General features: G+C 61.4%; 1 protein-coding gene across 2 annotated transcripts in view; it reads left to right on the forward strand.

The window, feature by feature from the left end:
- The window catches only part of PKN1 (protein kinase N1), a 49911-nt gene extending 29703 nt beyond the window's left edge, over positions 1–20208 (forward strand). For both annotated transcript variants that reach the window (XM_038378939.2, XM_038378938.2), the window contains exons 3-22: positions 4183–4328; positions 4926–5055; positions 6287–6432; positions 7083–7296; positions 7620–7820; positions 8706–8815; positions 9602–9745; positions 10336–10411; positions 10947–11106; positions 11611–11713; positions 12287–12360; positions 13230–13296; positions 13623–13714; positions 13872–14048; positions 14620–14682; positions 14968–15044; positions 15814–15956; positions 16431–16538; positions 16935–17015; positions 17474–20208. In XM_038378939.2, coding sequence (XP_038234867.1) covers positions 4183–4328; positions 4926–5055; positions 6287–6432; positions 7083–7296; positions 7620–7820; positions 8706–8815; positions 9602–9745; positions 10336–10411; positions 10947–11106; positions 11611–11713; positions 12287–12360; positions 13230–13296; positions 13623–13714; positions 13872–14048; positions 14620–14682; positions 14968–15044; positions 15814–15956; positions 16431–16538; positions 16935–17015; positions 17474–17677 — 2516 coding nt within the window. In that variant the 3' untranslated portion in view covers positions 17678–20208. The remainder of the gene's footprint in view (positions 1–4182; positions 4329–4925; positions 5056–6286; positions 6433–7082; positions 7297–7619; positions 7821–8705; positions 8816–9601; positions 9746–10335; positions 10412–10946; positions 11107–11610; positions 11714–12286; positions 12361–13229; positions 13297–13622; positions 13715–13871; positions 14049–14619; positions 14683–14967; positions 15045–15813; positions 15957–16430; positions 16539–16934; positions 17016–17473) is intronic.
- The last annotated feature ends 331 nt before the right edge of the window (positions 20209–20539 follow it).

A 20539-nucleotide genomic window follows, 5' to 3' on the forward strand; every position in this document is an offset into this window, starting at 1 on the left:
TCAGGAAGGCCAGGCCGGGGGGCGGAAAGGAAGCTGGTGCATTATACAAGAATACATTGGCTAGCTCTGAGGACCAGCAGGAGGCAGCAGTCAGACCAGTTGAGAGTCTCTGGGTAAAGATAAAAGGCGGGGGGAAGGGGTGCTGTCCTGTGGGGGTCTCCTCTAAACCACCCAACCAGGGGGCAGAGCCATTTCTCGAAGGAATAACAGAACTATCCAAACACATGCTCTGGTCGGAATGGGGACATCACCTCGCATACGGCAAAGCCCAGAATTTCCAGTCAACTCTTGGGATGTGCTGGGGCCAGCTGTTTGTTCCACGAAGTGGAGGAAGAGACGGAGGAGTGGAGGGTGGGCAGCCCGGGATTCTGACCAAACTCGGTTTGCATCTGAAGGCGATTTGGGTGGAAGCGATCGGGAAATGACTGATTTCAGGACTCTGAGGAAAGAGAGCAGCAGGATAATGGCAACCAGGAGAAAATCTCCAGGATGAAGGAGATGAGCAGTTTGTCAAAGAGCCAGTGCTAAAGGCACAATTGCAGACCATCCCGAGGCGACAGCAAGAGAGACAGAATAGGGAGAGGCCAATATGGCTCCGTCAGGGACTCTCTAATGACTTGAGAATCAAAAGGGAACCTACAAGAAATGGGAACAGGGACAGATTGCTCAGGAGGAGAGCAAAAGAACAGCACAATCAGAGAGGCTAAGGTGCAAAATGAGTTACACCTAGCAAGGGACGTAAACAGCAGTAAGAAGAGATCCTTTAAATCTATTCAGAGCAAGAGACGAGGAAGGAAAGCGCAGGTCCTCTGTTTAGCGGGGAAGGAGAGCAAACAACCAATGGGTTCAAGAAAGCTGAGGCATTTAATGCCTATTTGCTTCAGTCTTCAGGTTAATGGTTAATGGAGAGCAGATACTCAGCACAATTAATATTAACGAGGGGGAAGGAACACAAGCCAATCTAGGAAATGATCAGGTTAAAGAATATTTCGATAAGTTAGGTGTATTCAAGTCGGCAGGGCCCAATGCAATTCGTCCTATTTAAGGAACTAGCAGACGCAATCACACCACCATTAGCAATTATCTCTGAGAACTGCTGGAGGGCGGGTAAGGTCCCAGAGGAGGGAGAAGGGCAAACATAGTGTGACGGTTTGGATCACAGAAACCCCCTTGAGAGCTGCCACCTGATGTGCCAAGACTACTTCTACTACTGCTTTCCTGCCCTGGCAGCTTATGATTTCAGTGCCCTGCCTGGTTTGAGCCAAACCTGCTAGCCTGCTGCAAACCCAGACCCAGGTCTGAACCGCGTCCCCTAACGGCTGAGGGCTTAACTAAAAGCAGCTTACAGAAGTGTTCCTGTCTTCAACACTCAGATGCCCAACTCCCAATGGGGTCCAAACCCCAAATAAATCCATTTTACTCATAAATTGTTCGCTCTCTATAACACTGATAGAGACATATGCCCAGCTGTTTGCCCCTGCAAATATTAATACATACTTTAGGTTAATTAATAAGTAAAAAGTGATTTTATTAAATACAGAAAATAGGCTTTAAGTGGTTCTAAGTAGTAACAGACAGAACAAAGTGAATTGCCAAGTAAAATAAAATAAAACACGCAAATCTAAACCTACTACAGTAATACAACTGACTACAGGTAAAATCTCACCCTTAGAGATATTTCAATAAGTTTCTTTCACAGGCTGGACACCTTCCTAGTCTGGGGACAATCCTTTCCCCTGGTACAGCTCTTGTTCCAGCTCAGGTGGTTCCTCATGATGGCCACCCCCTTTGTTCTGTTCCACCCACTTATATGGTTTTGGCACAAGACGGGAATCCTTTGTCTCTCTGGGTGGCCCCCCCCAACTGGAAAAACACCAGGTTTAAGATGGATTTCAGTACCAGGTGACATGGTCACATTTCCTGTGAGACTCCAAGCCTTCATTCCTCCCAGCCTGACTCACAGGAAGGCCTGCCTGCAAACAGAGCCATCCACAGTCAATTGTCCTGGCTGATGGGAGCCATCAAGATTCCCAACCACCATTAATGGCCCACACTTTGCATAATTACAATAGGCCCTCAGAGTTATATTTCATATTTCTAGTTTCAGATCCAAGAGTGATACATTTATACAAATAGGATGCCTACACTCAGTAGATTATAAACTTTGTAATGACACCTTACAAGAGACCTTTTGCATGAAGCATATTTTAGTTGCATTATATTCACACTCAGCAGCATACTTTTATAAAATCATATAGAGTGTGTCACACATAGTACCTGTCTTTTAAAAGGGGAACAGAGAACCTGAACAGCCTGACTTGGATAGATGGAAAGACACTGGAACAAATTATTAATCAATCAGTTTGTAAGCAGTTAGAGCACAGTAGGGTTAAGAGGAATAAATCATGCCAAACCAGCGTAATTTCCTTCTTGTCAGGGATACTGGCCAAGTGGATGGGGGGAAGCAGTAGATATGATATGGTTTGATTTTAGTGAGGATTTTGACACAGTTGCGCATGACATTCTCATATGCAAACTAGGGAAATTTGGTTTAGATAAAAATACTATAAGGTGGATGCACAACTGATTGAAATATCCTACTCAAAGGGCAGTTCTCAATGGTTCGCAGTCAGACTGGGAAGGCATGTCGAGCAGGTCCCACAGGAGTCAGTCCTGGGCCCAGTTCTAGTTAATATTCTCATTAATGAATTCAGGAATGGAGTGCAGAGTGTGCTGATAAAACTTGCGGCTGACAGCAGACTGGGAAGTGCTGCTAGCATTGTGGAGGCCAGGATTGTAATTCAAAGCAACCGTGACACATTGGAGAATTGACCTGAAATCAACAAGATGAAATGAGGTAAAGAGAAGTGCAAAGTACTTCACTCAGGAAGGAAAAATCGAATGCACAACCAGAAAACGGGGAATACCTGGCGAGGCAGTCGTAGTGCTGGAAAGGAGCTGGGGTTCAAGCGGATCACAAATCGAATATGAGTCAACAGTGTGATACGGTGTGAAAAAGGCTGATCTGAGTGTCGTACGTAAGACACGGGAGGTGAATGCCCCACTCTGCTCAGCACTGGGGAGGCCTCAGCTGGAGTCCCGTGTCCAGTTCTGGGCGCCGTGCTTTAGGGAAGATATGGACATGTTGGAGAGAGGCCAGAGGAGAGCCACAAACATGATCAGAGGTTTAGCAAACCGGATCTGTTAGGAAAGGTTCAAACCTTGACATGTTTGTCTGAGAAAAAAACTGAGGGGGACCTGAGAATAGTCTTCAAATATGCTAAGGACTGTTACAAAGAGGATGGGGATCAGTGTTTTTCCATGTCTCCAGCAATGGGCTTAATCTGCAGCAAGGGAGATTTCGGTTGGATATTAGGCAAAACTTTCTAACTTCAAGAGGAGTTCGGCTCTGGAACAGGTGACAAGGGCAGTTGAGGTGGATAGGATTACTTGGCCCTGCTGCAGAACAGGGGGATGGACTAGGTGACCTCTCGAGGGCCCTTCAAGCCCAACATTTCTGTGATTCTATGACTCCCTACCTGGCGCAACAATGCAGCCGCCTCTGGGGTGGGGTGGGGTGGGGCAGGGTCAGCCCATGCATGGGGGGGTATTTAACCCTCTCTGCTCAATGAGATGTTTTAGGTGCATTGAGCCAAGTGAAGGAGAGAAACCTCCTGTCTCAGCTCCCAGCAACTCTCCCATAAGAGCCAGATACTGGGGCTTCCCTCCCCACACCAGATCCCCCAGATAGCCTATGTGTGGGGAGCCCAGGGCTGGGGTAACAGGGAGCAGCCGGTCAGGATTTAGGGGCACCAGCAGAGCTGTGGAGTCCAGAGAAAGTCCAGGGTGCGGACCCCATTTGGGGGTGGGCCGGGACTGATGCTCTTGTTAACCCATGTGAGCCTGGGAATGGGGCAGGTGTGGGAGGGCCAGAACCAATGAGGGACCTGCCAGCAGAGATGGGAGCAAGCCGATGAAAGTGCCCTTCCTCCTCCACACCCAGCCCCCTCCATCCAGGGGGCACGACACCCCCCAGCAGGGATTAGGCACCTTGGCTCTGGCAATGCCCCTCAATCCTGACCCGTAGCACCCCTGCTAGCCCCGCCCTGGGTTCCTGGGTGCTGGAGGGGTAGGGCCACCCCCTGCCGGGCACTGCTGACCCTTCACCGTCCACGCTTGCAGATGCCCCCCAGTCGCCCGACACCCTGAGCCGCTCGGCCGCCAACAAGCACCGCCTGGCCGGGCTGGAGAAGCAGCTGAACATTGAGCTGAAGGTGAAGCAGGGAGCAGAGAACATGATCCAGATGTACACCAATGGCTCCACCAAGGTGAGGGGTCCCGCCCCCTGCCCCCTTGCTCACCTGCCTCCTATCCCACCGTCCTCTGCCTGGCCTTTACCCCCAACCTCCACCCTGCCCCCCAACCTCCATTCCCCCACCTCTCCACCACAACCCCCTCACCCCACTGTCCCCATCTCCCAACTTCTCCCCTCCCCCTTCCCCTGCCTTTCCACACCTGGCCCCCCAACCCACCTCCTCCCCCCGCTTCCTTCCTCCCCCCTGCCTCTCTACCCCCCAAGCTCCTCCCCCATCCCAGCCCCCCCGCCCCACTCCCTTTGCCTTTCCAACCTCCCGTTCCCCTTCCTGCTCCCCGCCCCCCACACCCTCCTCCACCTCTGCCTGCCCCCTTAACTCCCCGCACCCCAGATCCCCCTTCCCCTGCCCTGGAGGCTCTGGGACCAAATTCCCAAAGAGGCCTCCAGCCCGGAAAAACAGGCACGGAAGGAGGAGAGAAGACATGTAGCTGGGACAGGAAGCTGCTCCTGATATGGGGGGTTGGACTCATGAGGGTGTGGGGGGGGAGGGCGCTCCCCAGACAGCTCTGGGCTCAGCAGCCCCCCCTCAACCCTCCCATCTGCCCCCCAGGACCGGAAGCTGCTGCAGACAGCCCAGCAGATGTTGCAAGACAGCAAGACCAAGATCAACATCATCCGCATGCAGATCCGCAAAGCTGCGCAGGCCGACGTGGTGCCGCCTGATGGGGAGGACGGGCAAGGTGGGAGGGGCAGTGGGGGGAGGGGAAATAGGATGGGGAGCCATGGGGCATGGGGCAGTCGGGGGAGGGAGACAAGGAGGGGCGAGGGATGGGCAGCAGGGTGGGGGCTAGGGCAGTGTCCATAAGCTCCTGCTGTAGACACTCACCCTGTCCGAACTCCCACAATCCTCTGCCCCCCACGGCCCTGCTTACGACACCGCTGTGGGGCTGCTCTCCCAAGGGTCCGGGGGTGGGGCCTGGCGGGCAGATCCTGGAGCCATGTCAACTTGGGAGGTGTTTATCCAGCAAAGCCGCCCCCTGGTGTCCCGTGGCCCAGCCACAGGGCGGGGGCAGGGATCCCCCCAACAGTGGGTCCCCCTGGTCAGGGTTCTCCCAGCACCCAGGTAGCCCAGCTGGGCTCCCCTCCACACCCCACACAACACTGGCTCGATCCCTCTCCCTGCACCAAATCCCAGCCGGTTCTGCCAACGCCCCTCTCCTGGCAGCTCTGCGCCCGGGGCATTTTACTGATCCAAGCACCCATTGTCCTGGCAGCCCCCCGCTGCTGCTTGTACCCAGAGCTGGGCTGGGCCCAGGTCCCTCCACACACTAGCTGGACCATCACCGTAGGCCTGCAGGCACACCCCCCCCCACGATAACGCTGCTCAGCGGGAGGGAATCCTGGCAGCTTTGGCTACAGCCAGACCCACGTGACAGGCACAGCGCGGGAAGGGGGGAGAGGGTGCTCTCGTGCTACGCAGGGTGGGTAGGGAAGGAGGCAACCTGGGGAGGCCCTCCCTTCTCTCCAGAGCCCCCCCCATTTCTAGCCTGGTGCTCACCGGTCAGCCCTGCGGAGCTGAGGCACATGGAGAGAAATTGGCCGGGGTTCATGGAACAGGACACTGGGATGTGCCCCAGCTCCTACTTGTGCAGCCCTCTCTGGGGTGGGGCACGGAGGCTGGTTATTCAGGGACCCCTTTCCCAGTGCTGAGATGCAGCCCCCTCTGGGGTGGGGCATGGCGGCTGGTTATACAGGGACCCCTCCCCTGGTGCTGAGATGCAGCCTCCTCTGGGGTGGGGCATGGCGGCTGTTTGAGTTCACAGCCATGACACTCAGCTCCCTCTTCACGTCCAGGGCGGGCTGGTGGGAATAGAACCCAGGAGTCCTGCCCTCTGCTCTGTGGCTGCAGAGGCAGGGCCTCTGGGTCTGCCCCACCCCAGCAGGGTCTGAGCCAGCGCTGTCGCCCCACAGGGAACCTGGACCTGAGCTGCACGGAGCTGCGCATCGAGGAGCTGCGCCACCATTTCCGCGTGGAGCACGCCGTGTCCGAGGGGGCCAAGAATGTGCAGCGGCTGCTGGGCTCTGCCAGGACGCCAGACCGCAAGGCCATGGCTGAGGTATTGCCCCCCCCAGCCTCTCGTTAAACCCCCCCTGCAAGGCCATGGCTGAGGTATTGCCCCCCCCGACCTCTCGTTATCCCCCCCGCAAGGCCATGGCTGAGGTATTGCCCCCCCGGCCTCTCGTTAATCCCCCCCCCGCGAGGCCATCGCTGAGGTATTGCCCCCCCTGCAAGGCCATAGCTGAGGTACTGCCCCCCCGCCTCTCGTTAACCCCCCCTCCCTGCATGGCCATCGCTGAGGTATTGCCCCCCCCCAGCCTCTCGTTATCCCCCCCTGCAAGGCCATCACTGAGGTACTGCCCCCCCAACCTCTTGTTAACCCCCCCGCAAGGCCATAGCTGAGGTACTGCCCCGCCGGCCCCTCTTTAACCCCCCCTGCAAGGCCATTGCTGAGGTACTGTCCGCCCGGCCCCTCTTTAATAACCCCCCCGCAAGGCCATCGATCAGGTACTGCCCCCCCAACCCCTCCTCCACAGGGCCATCGAGGAGGACAGGGGTCCCAGGGCAGCAGGGGGGAGCAGGGGGTATCGGGGGTAGTTTGGTGCATAGGGCTGGGGTTTATCTGTGGGTGCAGGGCCAGCGTACATGGAGGGCCATGGGGGGCAGGGGGGAGTCTCGGGGGCCATGCCCACGCTGTGCCCATTGCAGGCTCAGGCGAAGCTGACCGAGTCGAGCCAGAAGCTGGACCTGCTGCGCCTGGCGCTGGAGCGGCGCGTGGGGGAGCTGCCCGAGGAGCACCCCAAGGGCTGCATCATCAAGGAGGAGCTGATCATGGCCTCCTCGTCCGCCTTCAGCGCCCGCAACAGCATCCCCTACCAGCACAACCAGTACAGCACGCTCTGCAAGCCCTCGCCCCTCACAGGTACCCGCCGCCCGGGTAGCAACAGTCCCACCGGGGCAGCGCCCCCTAGCGCCCCACAGATACCAGTCCCCGGATACCCCCAGCGAACAGCAAGTCAGTGAGAGAGCTGGAACAGAACCCAGGAGTCCTGGCTCCAAGCCGCTCTCTGCTCTAACCACTAGCCCCCACTCCCTTCCCAGGGCTAGGAATAGAACCCAGGAGTCCTGGCGCCCAGCCCCCCTCTGCTGTAATGACTAACCTCCACTCCCCTCCCAGAGCCAGGGACAGAACCCAGGAGTCCTGGCTCCCAGCCCACTGCTCTAACCCCCCCTCCAACCCCCCAGGGATGCTGGAGGTGCAGCTGCTGGGCTGCAGCGGACTGCTGGAGTTGGTGCCTGGCCGGACCCGTGGTGCTACTGTCTCACTGCCATGCAACAACCCCGGCGAGGTGCGTCCCTACTTCATGAACCGCAGCGGGCGGGGGCTCTACAGCCGCAGTGGCAGCCTGAGCGGCCGGACTGTCCTCAAATCCGATGACTTCAGCAGTGAGTGAGCCGGGCACCCAGCCCCTGGCTGGGAACACCCCGGGGATGGGGAGCCGTGCTGCAGGGGGGATTGGGTGAGGGGATTGGAGGGATGCGGGGGGGATGGGGGAGGGGATCCCGCAGGGTTGCTGCAGAGTAGGAGGGGAGCGAGGGAGGGTGTTGAGCTGCAGGGGAGGGGGATCAGAGGTATGTGGGAGGGGATGGGGGGTGCTGTTGAGGGAGAGGATCGGGGGTGCTGTGTGGGGTAAGGGAAGGGGAGATGGATTAAACTCTTGGAGGCAGAGGATGGTTGTTGATGGGGGTGGATGGTGGTTGTAAGGAGTTGTCAGCTGGCAGGCATTCGGGGGGCATTGGCCATCACCCGGGCACACTCCCCGCAGCGCAAAGCAGGGTGGTTTCCCCTTGGGGGAGAAATCATGACACAGGGTCTGGGGAGTCCCTCAATGGAACTAGTTTATTGTCGCTTCCCCAGTCCTGGGGCAGAAGTGGGCACAGTAGCATGCGGGGCAACCCAGGACCTCAGCCCTGTACCGACTCTTGATGCCCAGAAAGCGACTCTGTCCCAAGCACTGAGTCTCGCTGGAGAAACCCAAGCTGGGTCCAAACTCCCCTGCCGCTTGCAGCAGCTCCCCTGCAAAGCGTGGGCATGATAGTGCCACCAGCAACACGTAGCACGTCTCCCAAGGCTGAACACTCACTCGCACGCAAAGAGCATCGGGCTGTGTAACAGCACCCCTTGGTTGCTACTGGCATAATAGCATTTATAGTGGTACCCACTATGTGCTGGGAGCTTCCCAAATGCTCAGCTGGCAGGGCCCAGCTCCAAGGAGGCAGCGATAGGATGGATAGGGGGTGGCCCACGATGACGCACGCCTCTCCCTGCAGATGAGGTGAGCGCCGTGCTGAAGCTGGATAACACTGTGATGGGGCAGACAGCCTGGAAGCCTGTGGGCCAGCAGGCCTGGAACCAGACCTTCACCCTGGAGCTGGAGAGGGTGAGTGTGGGGGGGATGTGCATACATTGGGCCCTGCTGCTTCAGGACGCTGCGTCTGGTCAAAGGGCAACCACGCACCTGACTCAGATGAGCCTCTCTGAGGGAGATGGAGCCAGGAATAGAACCCAGGAGTCCTGGTCCTCAGCCCGTCCCCCCGCACTAATCATTAGACCCCACTCCCTTCCCAGCACTGGGGATAGAACCCAGGAGTCCTGACTCCCAGTCCCTCCAGCCTGGTTGTTGCATTGCCCGCACTGTCGATCCAGCCCTGGTAAGTGAACAGAACTGAGCTTCCAGTGCTCAGCTGCCCCGTCCCCCCTGGACCCTGTGCTCCTAACCGCATTAGGGCACTTGGTTCCAACATGGCCCAGCCCTGATTCTGCTTCCAACATTGTCACACTTTGTAGTGTGGACTGGGCCTTACCCCAGCCCAAAGTGTTTAGCGGGGCACAGCCAGCTCCCATCTGCACTCCAGTTCTAACTGAGTTGTAATCGCCCCCCGCCCCAGTCCCAAAACTCAGCTGAGCTACAGCAGAAAAAGCTACTGGAAGGGGTTAAAGTGGCCCCATGTCAGTGGGAAACTGTTTACACTGGAAACTAATAATGGCTCCAATGCTGGGAGCTGTTTTACCGCTAGACATTTTAGCCCAAATATCCAGCTCCTTTGGGGGGTTGTGGGTGGAGCTACCAGGTGGTGGAGGGGGCTTCCGCACTGCCTTGCCCCCCACCCCCAGCTGCCCCATAGCCCTGGCTGGGACCTCTCTCACTCCTGACTCTGCCCCCCAGGCGCGGGAGCTGGAGATCTCAGTGTACTGGCGGGATTACCGCAGCCTCTGTGCCTTGAAGCACCTCAAGCTGGAAGATTTCCTGGATAACCAACGCCACGAGATCCACCTGGACCTGGAGCCCCAGGGCACCCTGCTGGCTGAGGTGATGCCCGCGGGGGGCGGGATCAGGATAACAGGGATGGGGAGCAAGCCCTGGGGGGACAGAGGGGGGAGCAGGCCCTGTGGGGGAGGAGGGGGGAGCAGGGAGCAGGCCCCTAGGGGAAGGAGTGGGGAGCAGTCCCGGGACGGTGGAAGAGGAGCAGGCTCCTGGCAGGGAGGAGTGGAGAGGGGATTGCAGGTCCTGGAGAGGAGAAGGGTGAAGCGGGGAGCAGGCCCCGGGGCGGGCAGGAGGGGGGAGCGGGGAGCAGGCCCCTGGGAGGGAGGAGGGGGGAGCAGGGAACAGGCCCCGGGGCAAGGGGAACTGGCCATGTCTCCTTCCCAACACTCATCAAGGTAAATTCACCGGCCGGGGGAACCCCTTGGCCCCTGGACTCCTCCATACTCTGCTAGTCACCCCATGGGCTCGCTGGGGCGGGGCTTGTGCTGGCCCCACTGCACTGTGGGGTGGGAGCTTCCCCATTGCCCCGTGAACAGAGTAGTGTCTCAAGGGGGGGTTGCACTGACCTCACCCTGTCCTGGGCCCCCCATCCCTGCCCAGGCCCAGCCCCTCATCCTGGTCTCTTGCCGCCCCAGGTGACCTTCTTCAACCCCGTCATTGAGCGCATCCCCAAGCTCCAGAGGCAGAAGAAGATTTTCTCCAAGCAGCAAGGTGCCATCTGGGGGGGCACGACCCAAATGCAGGGCCCAGCGCCCCAGGGGGGCTCCTGTGTGAACCTCCAGCCCAGAGATACGGGTGGGCACCAGGTGCCAGCCTGTGTCCCCCTTCCTGCATGGGAGCTGACTCTGCCCCATATCCCCATTCCTCCCTCTGGGGGCAGCTCTGCCCCCTATGCCCCTCCCCCTTCCTTGGAGGCTGATGCTGGGCTCTGCCCCATATCTTCCTTTCCCCTCTTGGAGTCTGATGCTGCCCCATAACCCCCTCCACCCCTTGAGGGCTGATGCTGCCCCATATCCCCATTCCTCCCTGTGGGGACGGGCTCTGCTCCCTATACTCCTCCCCCTTCCTTGGGGGCTAACGCTTGGTTCTACCCCATATCCCCCACCAAGGGGGCGGGCACTGGGTGCTGCAGCGTCTTGCTGCTGAGGCTCCGGGTTCGGCTGCATTCCCAGCCCTAAAGCAGCTCTGGGGGGTGACTGGAGGTAGTGGGGGACCAGTCCCACCGTGACCTTTGCCCCCCCCCCAGGCAAGGCCTTCCTGCGCGCCCGCCAGATGAACATTGACATCGCCACGTGGGTGCGGCTGCTGCGGCGCCTCCTGCCCACCACCAGCTCCACCGGTGCCTACAGCCCCTCGGCCCACATGCCCGCCGGGCCCGGCTCCGAGGGCCACCACAGCCTGGCCAGGTGAGCCCCTGGGGGTCCCTGGGGCAGCGGGAGGAGCGGGGGGGCTGGAGCTCACCGCACTCGGCACAGCCCCTTGGGGGGCTCATTCTGCCCTCGCTCTGGGGCTGTGGGGGTTGGGCCGAGCCCCCAGGGACAGCCCCCCGCTGTGGAGGGATAGAGTGGCAGGCTTCACACCCCCGGCAGGCCGGCCAAGCTGCCTCCCAGAGGAGTGTGGGGTGATGGGGGGGCCCAAGTCTGTGGAGCGAGAGCCCAAATACTGCCAGGAGCATGGGGTTGCCTCACCGCCCAGTGTGGAAGGGGGCAGGAGGTTTGCCAGGGCCCCCCAAACAACTGCTTGCAAGGAGGGTATCACAAGGGGGCAGCTACCTCCTGTCGTCAGACTCACCAGCCTCCCAGGCAGGGTCCCCCAGTTCCATCCGCTCCGGGGATCTGGGAGGAGTGGGTTATGGGGGGATCCCATGGGTCTTCCCCTCTAATCCCCCCACCCCCATCCCTGCCCCGCAGAGACTTCTCCATCGAGAAACTGAGCCTGGACATTGATAAGCCGCAGCAGGAGCAGCCAGGCCAGCCGGCCGATAGTGGGGAGCGACTGGAGAGGGGCGCACTGGTAAGACTCCCTCTGCCACATGGGGGGCTGGTCCTGTCCACTAGAGCAACTTCTGGGGATGGCAGGGATGGGCCGGGTCCCCGGCGCCAGGGACAGGGAATCACCCATCACCAGGCAGCAGTGCCAGACCTGGGGAACTGCCCACCCTGGGCTCCGGCACCAGACATGGGGACCCAGCAGCCCACACCCAGCCCCACAGGGAGCCAGTGCCAGACCCAGGGGCTCCCTGCAGTCAGAGTCCAGGGGAGGGAATGGGCCCCCTGCCGCCAGCGACTGGGGACCCGACTCTCGCTCCCTCCTGGCTGACGGGGCCTGCCATCAGCTGCGCCCAGAGTCCATGGAGAGACTCCTGGAGATCCAGCGCCAGTGGGGAGTTGTAGATGGAGATTCCCTGCCTCATGGCTGGGCCCCCCGGTACCCCAGTGGGAAAGATTAGGCCCTGCTGACCCCTGGCACCACCCAGCACTGCCATGGGACTGTGGTGCCATCTCAGCTGCCTCACCATGCCTGGCACAGCAGGCAGTGAGGGGGCTTGGGGAGCTCCTGTCTGCCTCACCCCCGTCTGCCCCCCAGAGCCCGCAAGCAGGAGACAAGAAGCCGGTGCCGGGAGGAGACACCCAAAGGCCTGGGAATAGCACCCTGCACAGGTGAGGGACCCCTGCCCCCATGTTGCCCCCCATCTCCCCCGCGTGTGCCCTCCCAGCCCAGCCCCAGAGACCTCAGGGTCCCTCCCAGCCCCATTTGCTTCTGACACAGACCCCTGGCTGCTGCCCCCTCACGCTCCTCGCTGGAGGTTGCCCCCAGAGCAAGCGGGGGGGAAAACCCCTTCCCCCAGCCCTTCTCCAGCCTCCCAGCCACTTCCGGGGGCAAGACTGGCAACAGGGCCCCACCCAGGTTATCAGCAGCCACATGCCAAGCCCCACCCCCACCTGCTGGCCCCGCCCCTCTATGACTGGCCCCTCCCCCTTCTGCCAGCCTTGCCCCTCCATCACAAGCCCTTCTGCCTGTCTGCTGACCCAATTCCTCCCCTACATGCCCCTAGCCCCACCTGCTGACCCCATCCCTCCACACTGCCAGACCCCTCCCCCACTTCCTACCTCGCCCCCCCACCCCCCTACATACACTTGTTAGTCCCATTCCTCCCCACAGACCCCTTCCCTTACCCCAGAGCCTGTCTCTTGGGACCCCCGCTGGGACTGTCACCTCATCCCCAGGATCCCACCCTGCCCCCCTCAGCCCCCACCAGGGGCTCTCGCTGCCCAGAGCCGGCTGACAGAGGGGGTTGGGTTGTGGGGGGGGCAGGGGTGAAGCAAGCAGCCCCTCCCCCTCCTGGGGCTCTTGTATCCCCAGAGGGGGTGGGGATTAGGGGGGCACCATTCGCAGCCCCCCCTGCTCAGGGTTGGGCCGGGGGAGAGGTAAGGGGACTCCCTGCCCCATGGTGCGCAGGTCCCTCCCCGCCCCACGCTGGCTGCCAGCCGCAGCAGTGCTCGGTTCTCACTCTGCCTCTGCCCCCCAGGACGACGCCCTTGACGCTGGATGACTTCAGGTTCCTGGCCGTGCTGGGACGCGGGCACTTCGGCAAAGTGAGTCTTGGACCCAGCCCCACTCGCGCCCGTTCCCCCAGCAACCCCCCAAGGGCTTCCCCCAACTCATTCATCTGCTGCCCCCTGCTGTGGTGGGAAGCCTAAAGTGCCTCTCACCCCATCCGGGCCCTTCCCAGCGGGGCAGAGAAACGACACTGACAAGCGATTTGCACCTAGTCGTGCCACGAATCCTTGCCAGAGCTGGGGAGAAAACCCAGGAGTCCTGGCTCCCAGCCCCCCGCTCTCACCACTAGACCCCACTCCCCTCCCAGCAGCCCTGGCCCCCAGCCACGGTGTGGCCCCTAACGCCGGCTGTGTGGCTGCAGGTGCTGCTCTCCGAATACAGCCGCACAGGGGAGCTCTACGCCATCAAAGCCTTGAAGAAGGGCGACATTGTGGCGCGGGACGAGGTGGAGAGGTGAGTGCCCAGCACCCCCCCCCGGTGCCATGGAGACCCAGCCAGTCCCCTCTGGAGACCCCTGCTGCGGGCAGAGGGGCTGGGGACCTGGGGAACCATCTCCTTCACCCCATGCCTGCCTTTCCCCACCCCTCCCCATGTCCCCACTCCCCCGCAGCCTGATGTGCGAGAAGCGGATCTTCGAGACGGTGAATAGCTCGCAGCACCCGTTCCTGGTGAACCTCTTCGCCTGCTTCCAGACGCCTGAGCACGTCTGCTTCGTCATGGAGTACACGGCCGGCGGCGACCTCATGATGCACATCCACACGGACGTCTTCACTGAGCCACGGGCCACGTGAGTGTGGGGCAGCCGCGCGCCAGCCCACAGGGCCTTGCTGGCAGTCCCAGCCAGGTGTGGAACCCAGGCGTCCTGGCTCCCAGCCCCCTGCGCTAACCACTAGACACCTCTCCCCTCCCAGAGCCAGGTGTGGAACCCAGGCGTCCTGACTCCCAGCCCCCTGCGCTAACCACTAGACACCGCTCCCCTCCCAGAGCCAGGTGTGGAACCCAGGCGTCCTGACTCCCAGCCCCCTGCGCTAACCACTAGACACCGCTCCCCTCCCAGAGCCAGGTGTGGAACCCAGGCGTCCTGACTCCCAGCCCCCTGCGCTAACCACTAGACACCGCTCCCCTCCCAGAGCCAGGTGTGGAACCCAGGCATCCTGACTCCCAGCCCCCTGCGCTAACCACTAGACACCGCTCCCCTCCCAGAGCCAGGTGTGGAACCCAGGCGTCCTGACTCCTGCCTGCTCTTGCTCCCCCACTGGGCTGGGTTTGCTCTGTATGGCTGAGCCGGCAGGGAGGGGCTGCCCCAGCACAGGCTGTAGCATTGACACCCCCCCCCCGGCCTCTGGCCTCCCTTGCAGGTTTTACGCTGCCTGCGTCGTCCTTGGCTTGCAGTTTCTTCACGAGCGCAAAATAGTGTACAGGTAAGAGACTCTCAGCCGGGGCAGGGGGGGGAGACATACCCTTGCCCAGCATGGCGCTCCCTGCTCTGCACCCTGCTGTACAGGTAGGGAAACCGAGGCACACAGCCGGGACGGGACTTTGTGGATAAGGTGCATACCTGGGGCTAGAACCCAGGAATCCAGACTCCCAGCCATCCCTGTGATAACCACTAGACCTCAGTCCCCTCCCATCACTGGGGATAGATCACAGCAGTCCGGACTCCTAGCCTGCCTGCACACACTGACCCTCGCACCCTCCTCCTTCAGGGACCTGAAGCTGGATAATTTATTACTGGACAAGGACGGTTTTGTGAAGATCGCAGACTTTGGCCTGTGCAAGGAAGGTGGGTGCTGGGCACAGGGCAAGGGAGGGGGCAAGGGTACCAGCGGCAGTTATGTGTGAGTGTCAAGACACTTCGCCACTGGGGCCCGTTAGGCAGCTGGGGGTTTCTGTGCCCCGTTCCACCTGCTGCTGCAATGCAGCCACCTCTGGGGTGGAACGTAGAAGCTGCTTATAGGAGTGTGGCTCGCCCAGCGCCGGGGTGCAGCCACTTCCGTGGGGGGACGTGGCAGCTGTGGGACTTGGGGGGGAAGGCAGCACTTTGGGGCAGGAAGTGAAGGAGAGGCGCATATCTGGCTGCAGGGGGATAGAAGCACCCTGCTCAGGACACCAGGACAAACGCAGCACCCTGGGGGAGCTCAGGGGTTGTTAATAGCCACCCTGGGGTATGGCAACTCCTGCAGCACAGTGCCCCTTATTGAGCCCCCATTTTCCCACCCCCTTTAGCACAGTGTCCCCTACTGAGCCCCCACCCCACCCCCTGCAGCACAGTGCCCCCAGGTGCTGCACTGGGGTATTGGGGCCAGCCTGACTGAGGGGATAGCGCCCCCTGCTAAGCCCCCACCCTCTCTCTGGGAGCTCTCTCCATGCACTGACCCTGCTTAGCGTGGGAGCAGTTGAAGGGGGGGTAGTGGGGGCAAGAGCCTTGGTGGGTCTGTGGCCTCCTGAAGCTGGGAGGAAGCCCCGGGCGTAGCCCCCACCCTGCGATGGGGAGAGTGTTGCTCAGTGCATGGGGGGACCCCGGGGTTTAACCCTTTCCCCTCCCCGCTCAGGGATGGGCTATGGCGACCATACCAGCACGTTCTGCGGGACCCCCGAATTCCTGGCGCCCGAGGTGCTGACAGACACGTCCTACACCCGCGCTGTGGACTGGTGGGGGCTGGGCATCTTGGTCTACGAGATGCTGGTGGGGGAGGTGAGTCGGGGGGCGGGGTCTTCTCCTGGGCCTTCACATGGCCATCCCAGGGTTGGTTGGGGTGGGAGAGGGCAGTTGGAGGGGCAGGTAGGGTGAGGGAGGGGCTCAGAGTGAGGACTAGTTCAGAGGGGCGCTCCCAGCAGGATGGGGGGTGGGTCTGAATGGAGGGAGGGGGTGTGGCTTGGATTGGGAGGGCTGTTCAGAGATGGGAGGCGGTGGTTGGGGCAGGGGGCACCGGATCACAGGTGCCCAGGCAGGGAGGGCATGGGGCTGGGTCAAAGATGGGGAGATATTGGGTAGGGTGGAGGTGGGGGAGCACTTGGTTCAGGATGGGGGTCTGGGTCAGGGCTGAGGTGCATGGGGTCAGCCCCATGAGGTTTGGGGTGGCGCTTGGGGCAGGGTGGGGGCAGGTTTGTGCTGGGGGTCACTCTGAGCTGGCGGGATGTTGACCTGCCCCCCGGCTCTGCGCCCCAGTCCCCGTTCCCAGGTGACGACGAGGAGGAGGTGTTTGACAGCATCGTGAATGACGAGGTGCGGTACCCCCGCTTCTTGTCCACCGAAGCCATTGGCGTCATGCGCCGGGTGAGTGTGCCAGGCCTTGCCCCCATCATACATACACTGAGGCTGGGCTGGGGGGCAGGGCAGCTCCCAAAGGGCCTGTGGGAGCAGGGGTTGGGCTGTGGGGGGAGGGACCAGATGCCGGGAGGATGGGCATCGAGGGGAGGTGGGGGCCCTGCCCCCAGCTTGGAGCAGCTCCTGCCCCCTCCAGTGCATGGCTCATCCGATCAAGCTAAACTCATGCTCCAGGGCTCTGCTCTGGGTGGGGATCAGGAAGGGTGGCTCAGTGCAGCGCCTGTCCCCCCTGGGGATGGAGATTGGGGGGTCTCTGGGGATGGAGAGCGGGGTCAGGGAGGGGTCCCTGGGGATGGAGAGGGAGGTGGGGGCAGGGCGCTGGAGCGTAACCGTGTCTCTGTCCAGCTCCTGCGCAGGAACCCGGAGCGACGCCTGGGCTCCAGCGAGCGGGACGCCGAGGACGTCAAGAAGCAGCCGTTCTTCAGGGTCAGTCCCCACCCCCATGTTAACCCCCCCCTTCCCCCGTCATCCCGCCCTGCGGCCACCCCCACTCCAGACAGAACAACCCTCCACTGCAGCCCCCTTCCCTGGCTCCTGCTGAGATGCCCCCGCGGGATGCTGGCACTGCCACGCCTGGCTCAGCCTGCAGGAGGCGATGCCCCCCGCCCCCATATCCAGGATGGAGGGCAGCCCCCTTAGTCTAAGATCATGTTAGGCAACAGCGCCCCCTGGTGCTGCATGGGGGCATTGCGGCCGGCGCTGACTGCCCGGGGAGAGCACCCCGTGCTGTGACTCCCACCCTGCAGCTGCCTTCTGCTGCCCAAGGCTTGGCCAGGGCCAGCCCGGCCTAGCCTGGTGGGGGGTTCCCAAGGGGCAGGGCTAACTCCCCGTCTGGCTGCAGCCGGCCCCACTCGCTCACTGCTCCCCTCCCCCCCCCCCCGCAGTTCATTGACTGGGAGGCCCTGCTGGCCCGGCGGCTCCCTCCCCCCTTCGTCCCCGTCATCAAGGGGCGTGAGGACATCAGCAACTTCGACGAGGAGTTCACGGCCGAGGCACCCGCACTGACGCCGCCCCGCGAGCCGCGCCCGCTCTCCGCCGCCGAGCAGGAGGCCTTCCGCCACTTCGACTACCTCGCGGACACCTGCTAGCCCAGGGGAGAGCTGGGCCGCGGGAGTGGACGGGGGGTTTCCCACCAGCACCCCCTGGGGCTCTGAAGGACTCTGCGGAGGAAGCCTGCCCCCACCTGTGTGAAGGACTCACTGGGGCGGGGAGTCGGCCTGGATCCGTGCTTTGGGGGCAGTTTGGCTCCAAGGCCACAGAAGCAGGACAGCGGAGGTGGATCTCTTGGAATCCATGCCAGGACCGCTGCCCCCAACCCCACCTGCCCCCTGTCTGAGCCCCCCGCTGCCCCTTCTGTCCATAACTTTCTCTTGGACCGCTGTAGTTTTGCCAACTAGTGGAGGGGATGAGCACAGAGCTGGCCCCGCCCTGGTTCCTACCCCAGTCTGGGTCTGGCCTTGGGGCTTCCATGGGTGAAAGGCCGAGCCCCGCCCCCTGCTCCCAGATGCAGGGGTGCAGCGAGAGGAGGGGTCTGTGCCTTGCGTCCTGGGCAGGGGAAGGATGGGCACTGAGGGGAGGATGGGCACTGAGGGAAGGTGGGGGCCTTGCCAGGCCAGGGTGGAGTCAGCTCGTGGGGGTGGGGAGCTGTTGGACCCTCAGGGCAAGTAGGGGCCACTCTGAGGGCAGAGGAGTGGCACCCAATGTTGGGTCCTGGGGGAGGACTGGTGGGATGCTCCATGGCCAGGTCCCAGAAGAGTGCCCAGGAGAGTCCTCCCCCGCCCCATACAGTGACCCAGCCCCCTGCCCTTGCCCCTCTCTGAGACCCTGGAAACCTCCCCTGAGCTAGGGGGCTTTATGCCCTGCAGCCCCTCATCCTACTGCAGCTCTACCCAGGGCTCAGCTGCCCTCTTCCCATGGCTGTAGGCCCATCTGGTCCCCCAGGACCTGGCAAGGGGCAGCCCAGCCCTTTGCCCGAGGGCTCTGCCTCGTATCATGGATCATTTGGAGTATCTGGAGCCGGGTGACGCAGGAACTGGTGGAGGCAGCTGCCGCTGGGCGGGGCATGGGGGCTGTTTATAGAGGGAGCCCTGGCCTGGCACTGAAATGCAGCTGCCTCTGGGGTGGGCTGTTTCAGCTGCTTAACAGCCACCAGCAACAGCACACAACAACTGGAGGGGAAGGAACTGGAGGCAGGCTGCAGGGGCTGCCCCAAGGGGACTTTGGCCAGAAAGCTGGCGCTCCCACCCGTCACTGGCCATGGGCTGGGCCATGTTTTTAAGAACACGGTGGCCAAACACCTGTTGGGGACGGTCTAGGTACCTGTGGCCCTGCCTTGGTGCAGGGTGCTGGACTTGACCTCTCGGGTCCCTTCCAGCCTGATGACTGATCAGGGCTCCAGCTTTAATTCTAAGCCAAAACCGGGGGGGCCCTGTGCATTGCCTTGAAAGGGAGAGTGCCCCCCTCCCCTGCTCCTTGCAGCACAGTGCCCCCTAGTGCCACGCTGTTGTTTTAGGGTCAGCACTGACTGTGAAGGGAGAGTGCCCCTGCCATGCTCCCCCACCCTGCTTCCTGTAGCACAGCACCCCCAGTGCTGTATGGGGGCACTGAGCCCCTGTCCCACTCCCTGCATTTTCCTTGTCTCTCACGTGTCTGACCGCACTCAGCATGATATCCTAGCTCCCCGCTCTGCATTGCATGAAGGTTAAAGGGGCTGAAGCCACATCACCCCTGATAAAGGGAAGCAGGGGCCTCCCTGGGTATGACTGGGGTGAGAGCTGGGGGCTGCTGGCCCCATGGGGATGGGGCAGAGCCCAGGCAGGCACAAGGGCTGAGGGCACAGCAGATCCACAGCGGCTGGGGGTAAGGATTCCCTGTGTACTCCCATGCCCGGTGGGGGAGGGCAAGGGGGGAGATGGCCACTGTCTCTAAATTCCCACCCACGGGGTGCTGCCCTGTCCTGCAGCGCCTCCCCATGGGGGCTTCATGCACTTGCCTGTTGCTCCAGCCTCCACTGAGCTGTGCCCCTGACCGCAGTGTTGGGGTTGCAGGGAAGTGTTGCCACAAGAGGGGCCATTCTCCCTGGTCGGCAGGAGTCAAGCCCACTGCTTATGAATGGGTGGGGGGGTCTAGCAATGGAGGTGGGATTGAGAATCAGGACTCCTGGGTTCTGTTACTGATGGGGAAAAGAGAAAGGTCAAGTGGTTAAAGAGGGGGCATGTGGCCAGAAGTCAGGGTTCTGTCCTGGACCTAGGAGTGTGAGCTCTGGTGGTTAGAGCAGGAGGGGCTGGGAGCCAGGATTTCTGGGTTCTGTCATTGGCTCTGCCACTGACTTGCTGTGTGCAGCTGGTGGAGTCACGTTTCTGTGTGCCTCAGTTTCCCCTTCCGTAACATTCCCGCCCCTGCCTGTCAGCCTTTGGGGTGGGGTCGCTGTGGCTCCAGGCAAAGGCTCAAAGTTACAGTCCCCCTGCCAGCGCCCTGCCACCCGCCTGCCTTTTAACTACCTCTGTCCCCGCAGGGAGACCCTCGGGCTGTGTTCTGTGGGGTGAGAGGGAGCTAATCAGCTGCCTTTGTGGTATGAGATATGAATAGTAAATTATAGACCAGTTAAGCAAATGTCGCAGCCTGGCTGTCGAAGGCGTCTCATTGTGGGAGGCTAGAAGAGCCCTCCAACCAGCGCGGTGCTCTGGGTAACTCTTTGGGGGCAGCAGCTGGGACGCAGGGCTCCTGGGTTCCATGCCCAGCTCTGGGAGGAGAGTCGGGTCTAGTGGTTTGAGCAGAGAGGAGGGGGCTGGGAGCCAGGAATCCTGGGCTGTTCCCTTCGTTGCCACTGACCTTGGGCAAGCTTCCCATGCCCGAGTTTCCCCACTGGTAACTTTGTGAGACTGATGCTCCTCCCCGGTTATGAAGCACGTTGAAGGCTGGGGAGGAAGTTCCCCACAGTGGTGCTGAGA

This window comes from Dermochelys coriacea, chromosome 20 (assembly GCF_009764565.3).
Source record: "Dermochelys coriacea isolate rDerCor1 chromosome 20, rDerCor1.pri.v4, whole genome shotgun sequence".
Lineage (NCBI taxonomy): Eukaryota > Metazoa > Chordata > Testudines > Dermochelyidae > Dermochelys > Dermochelys coriacea.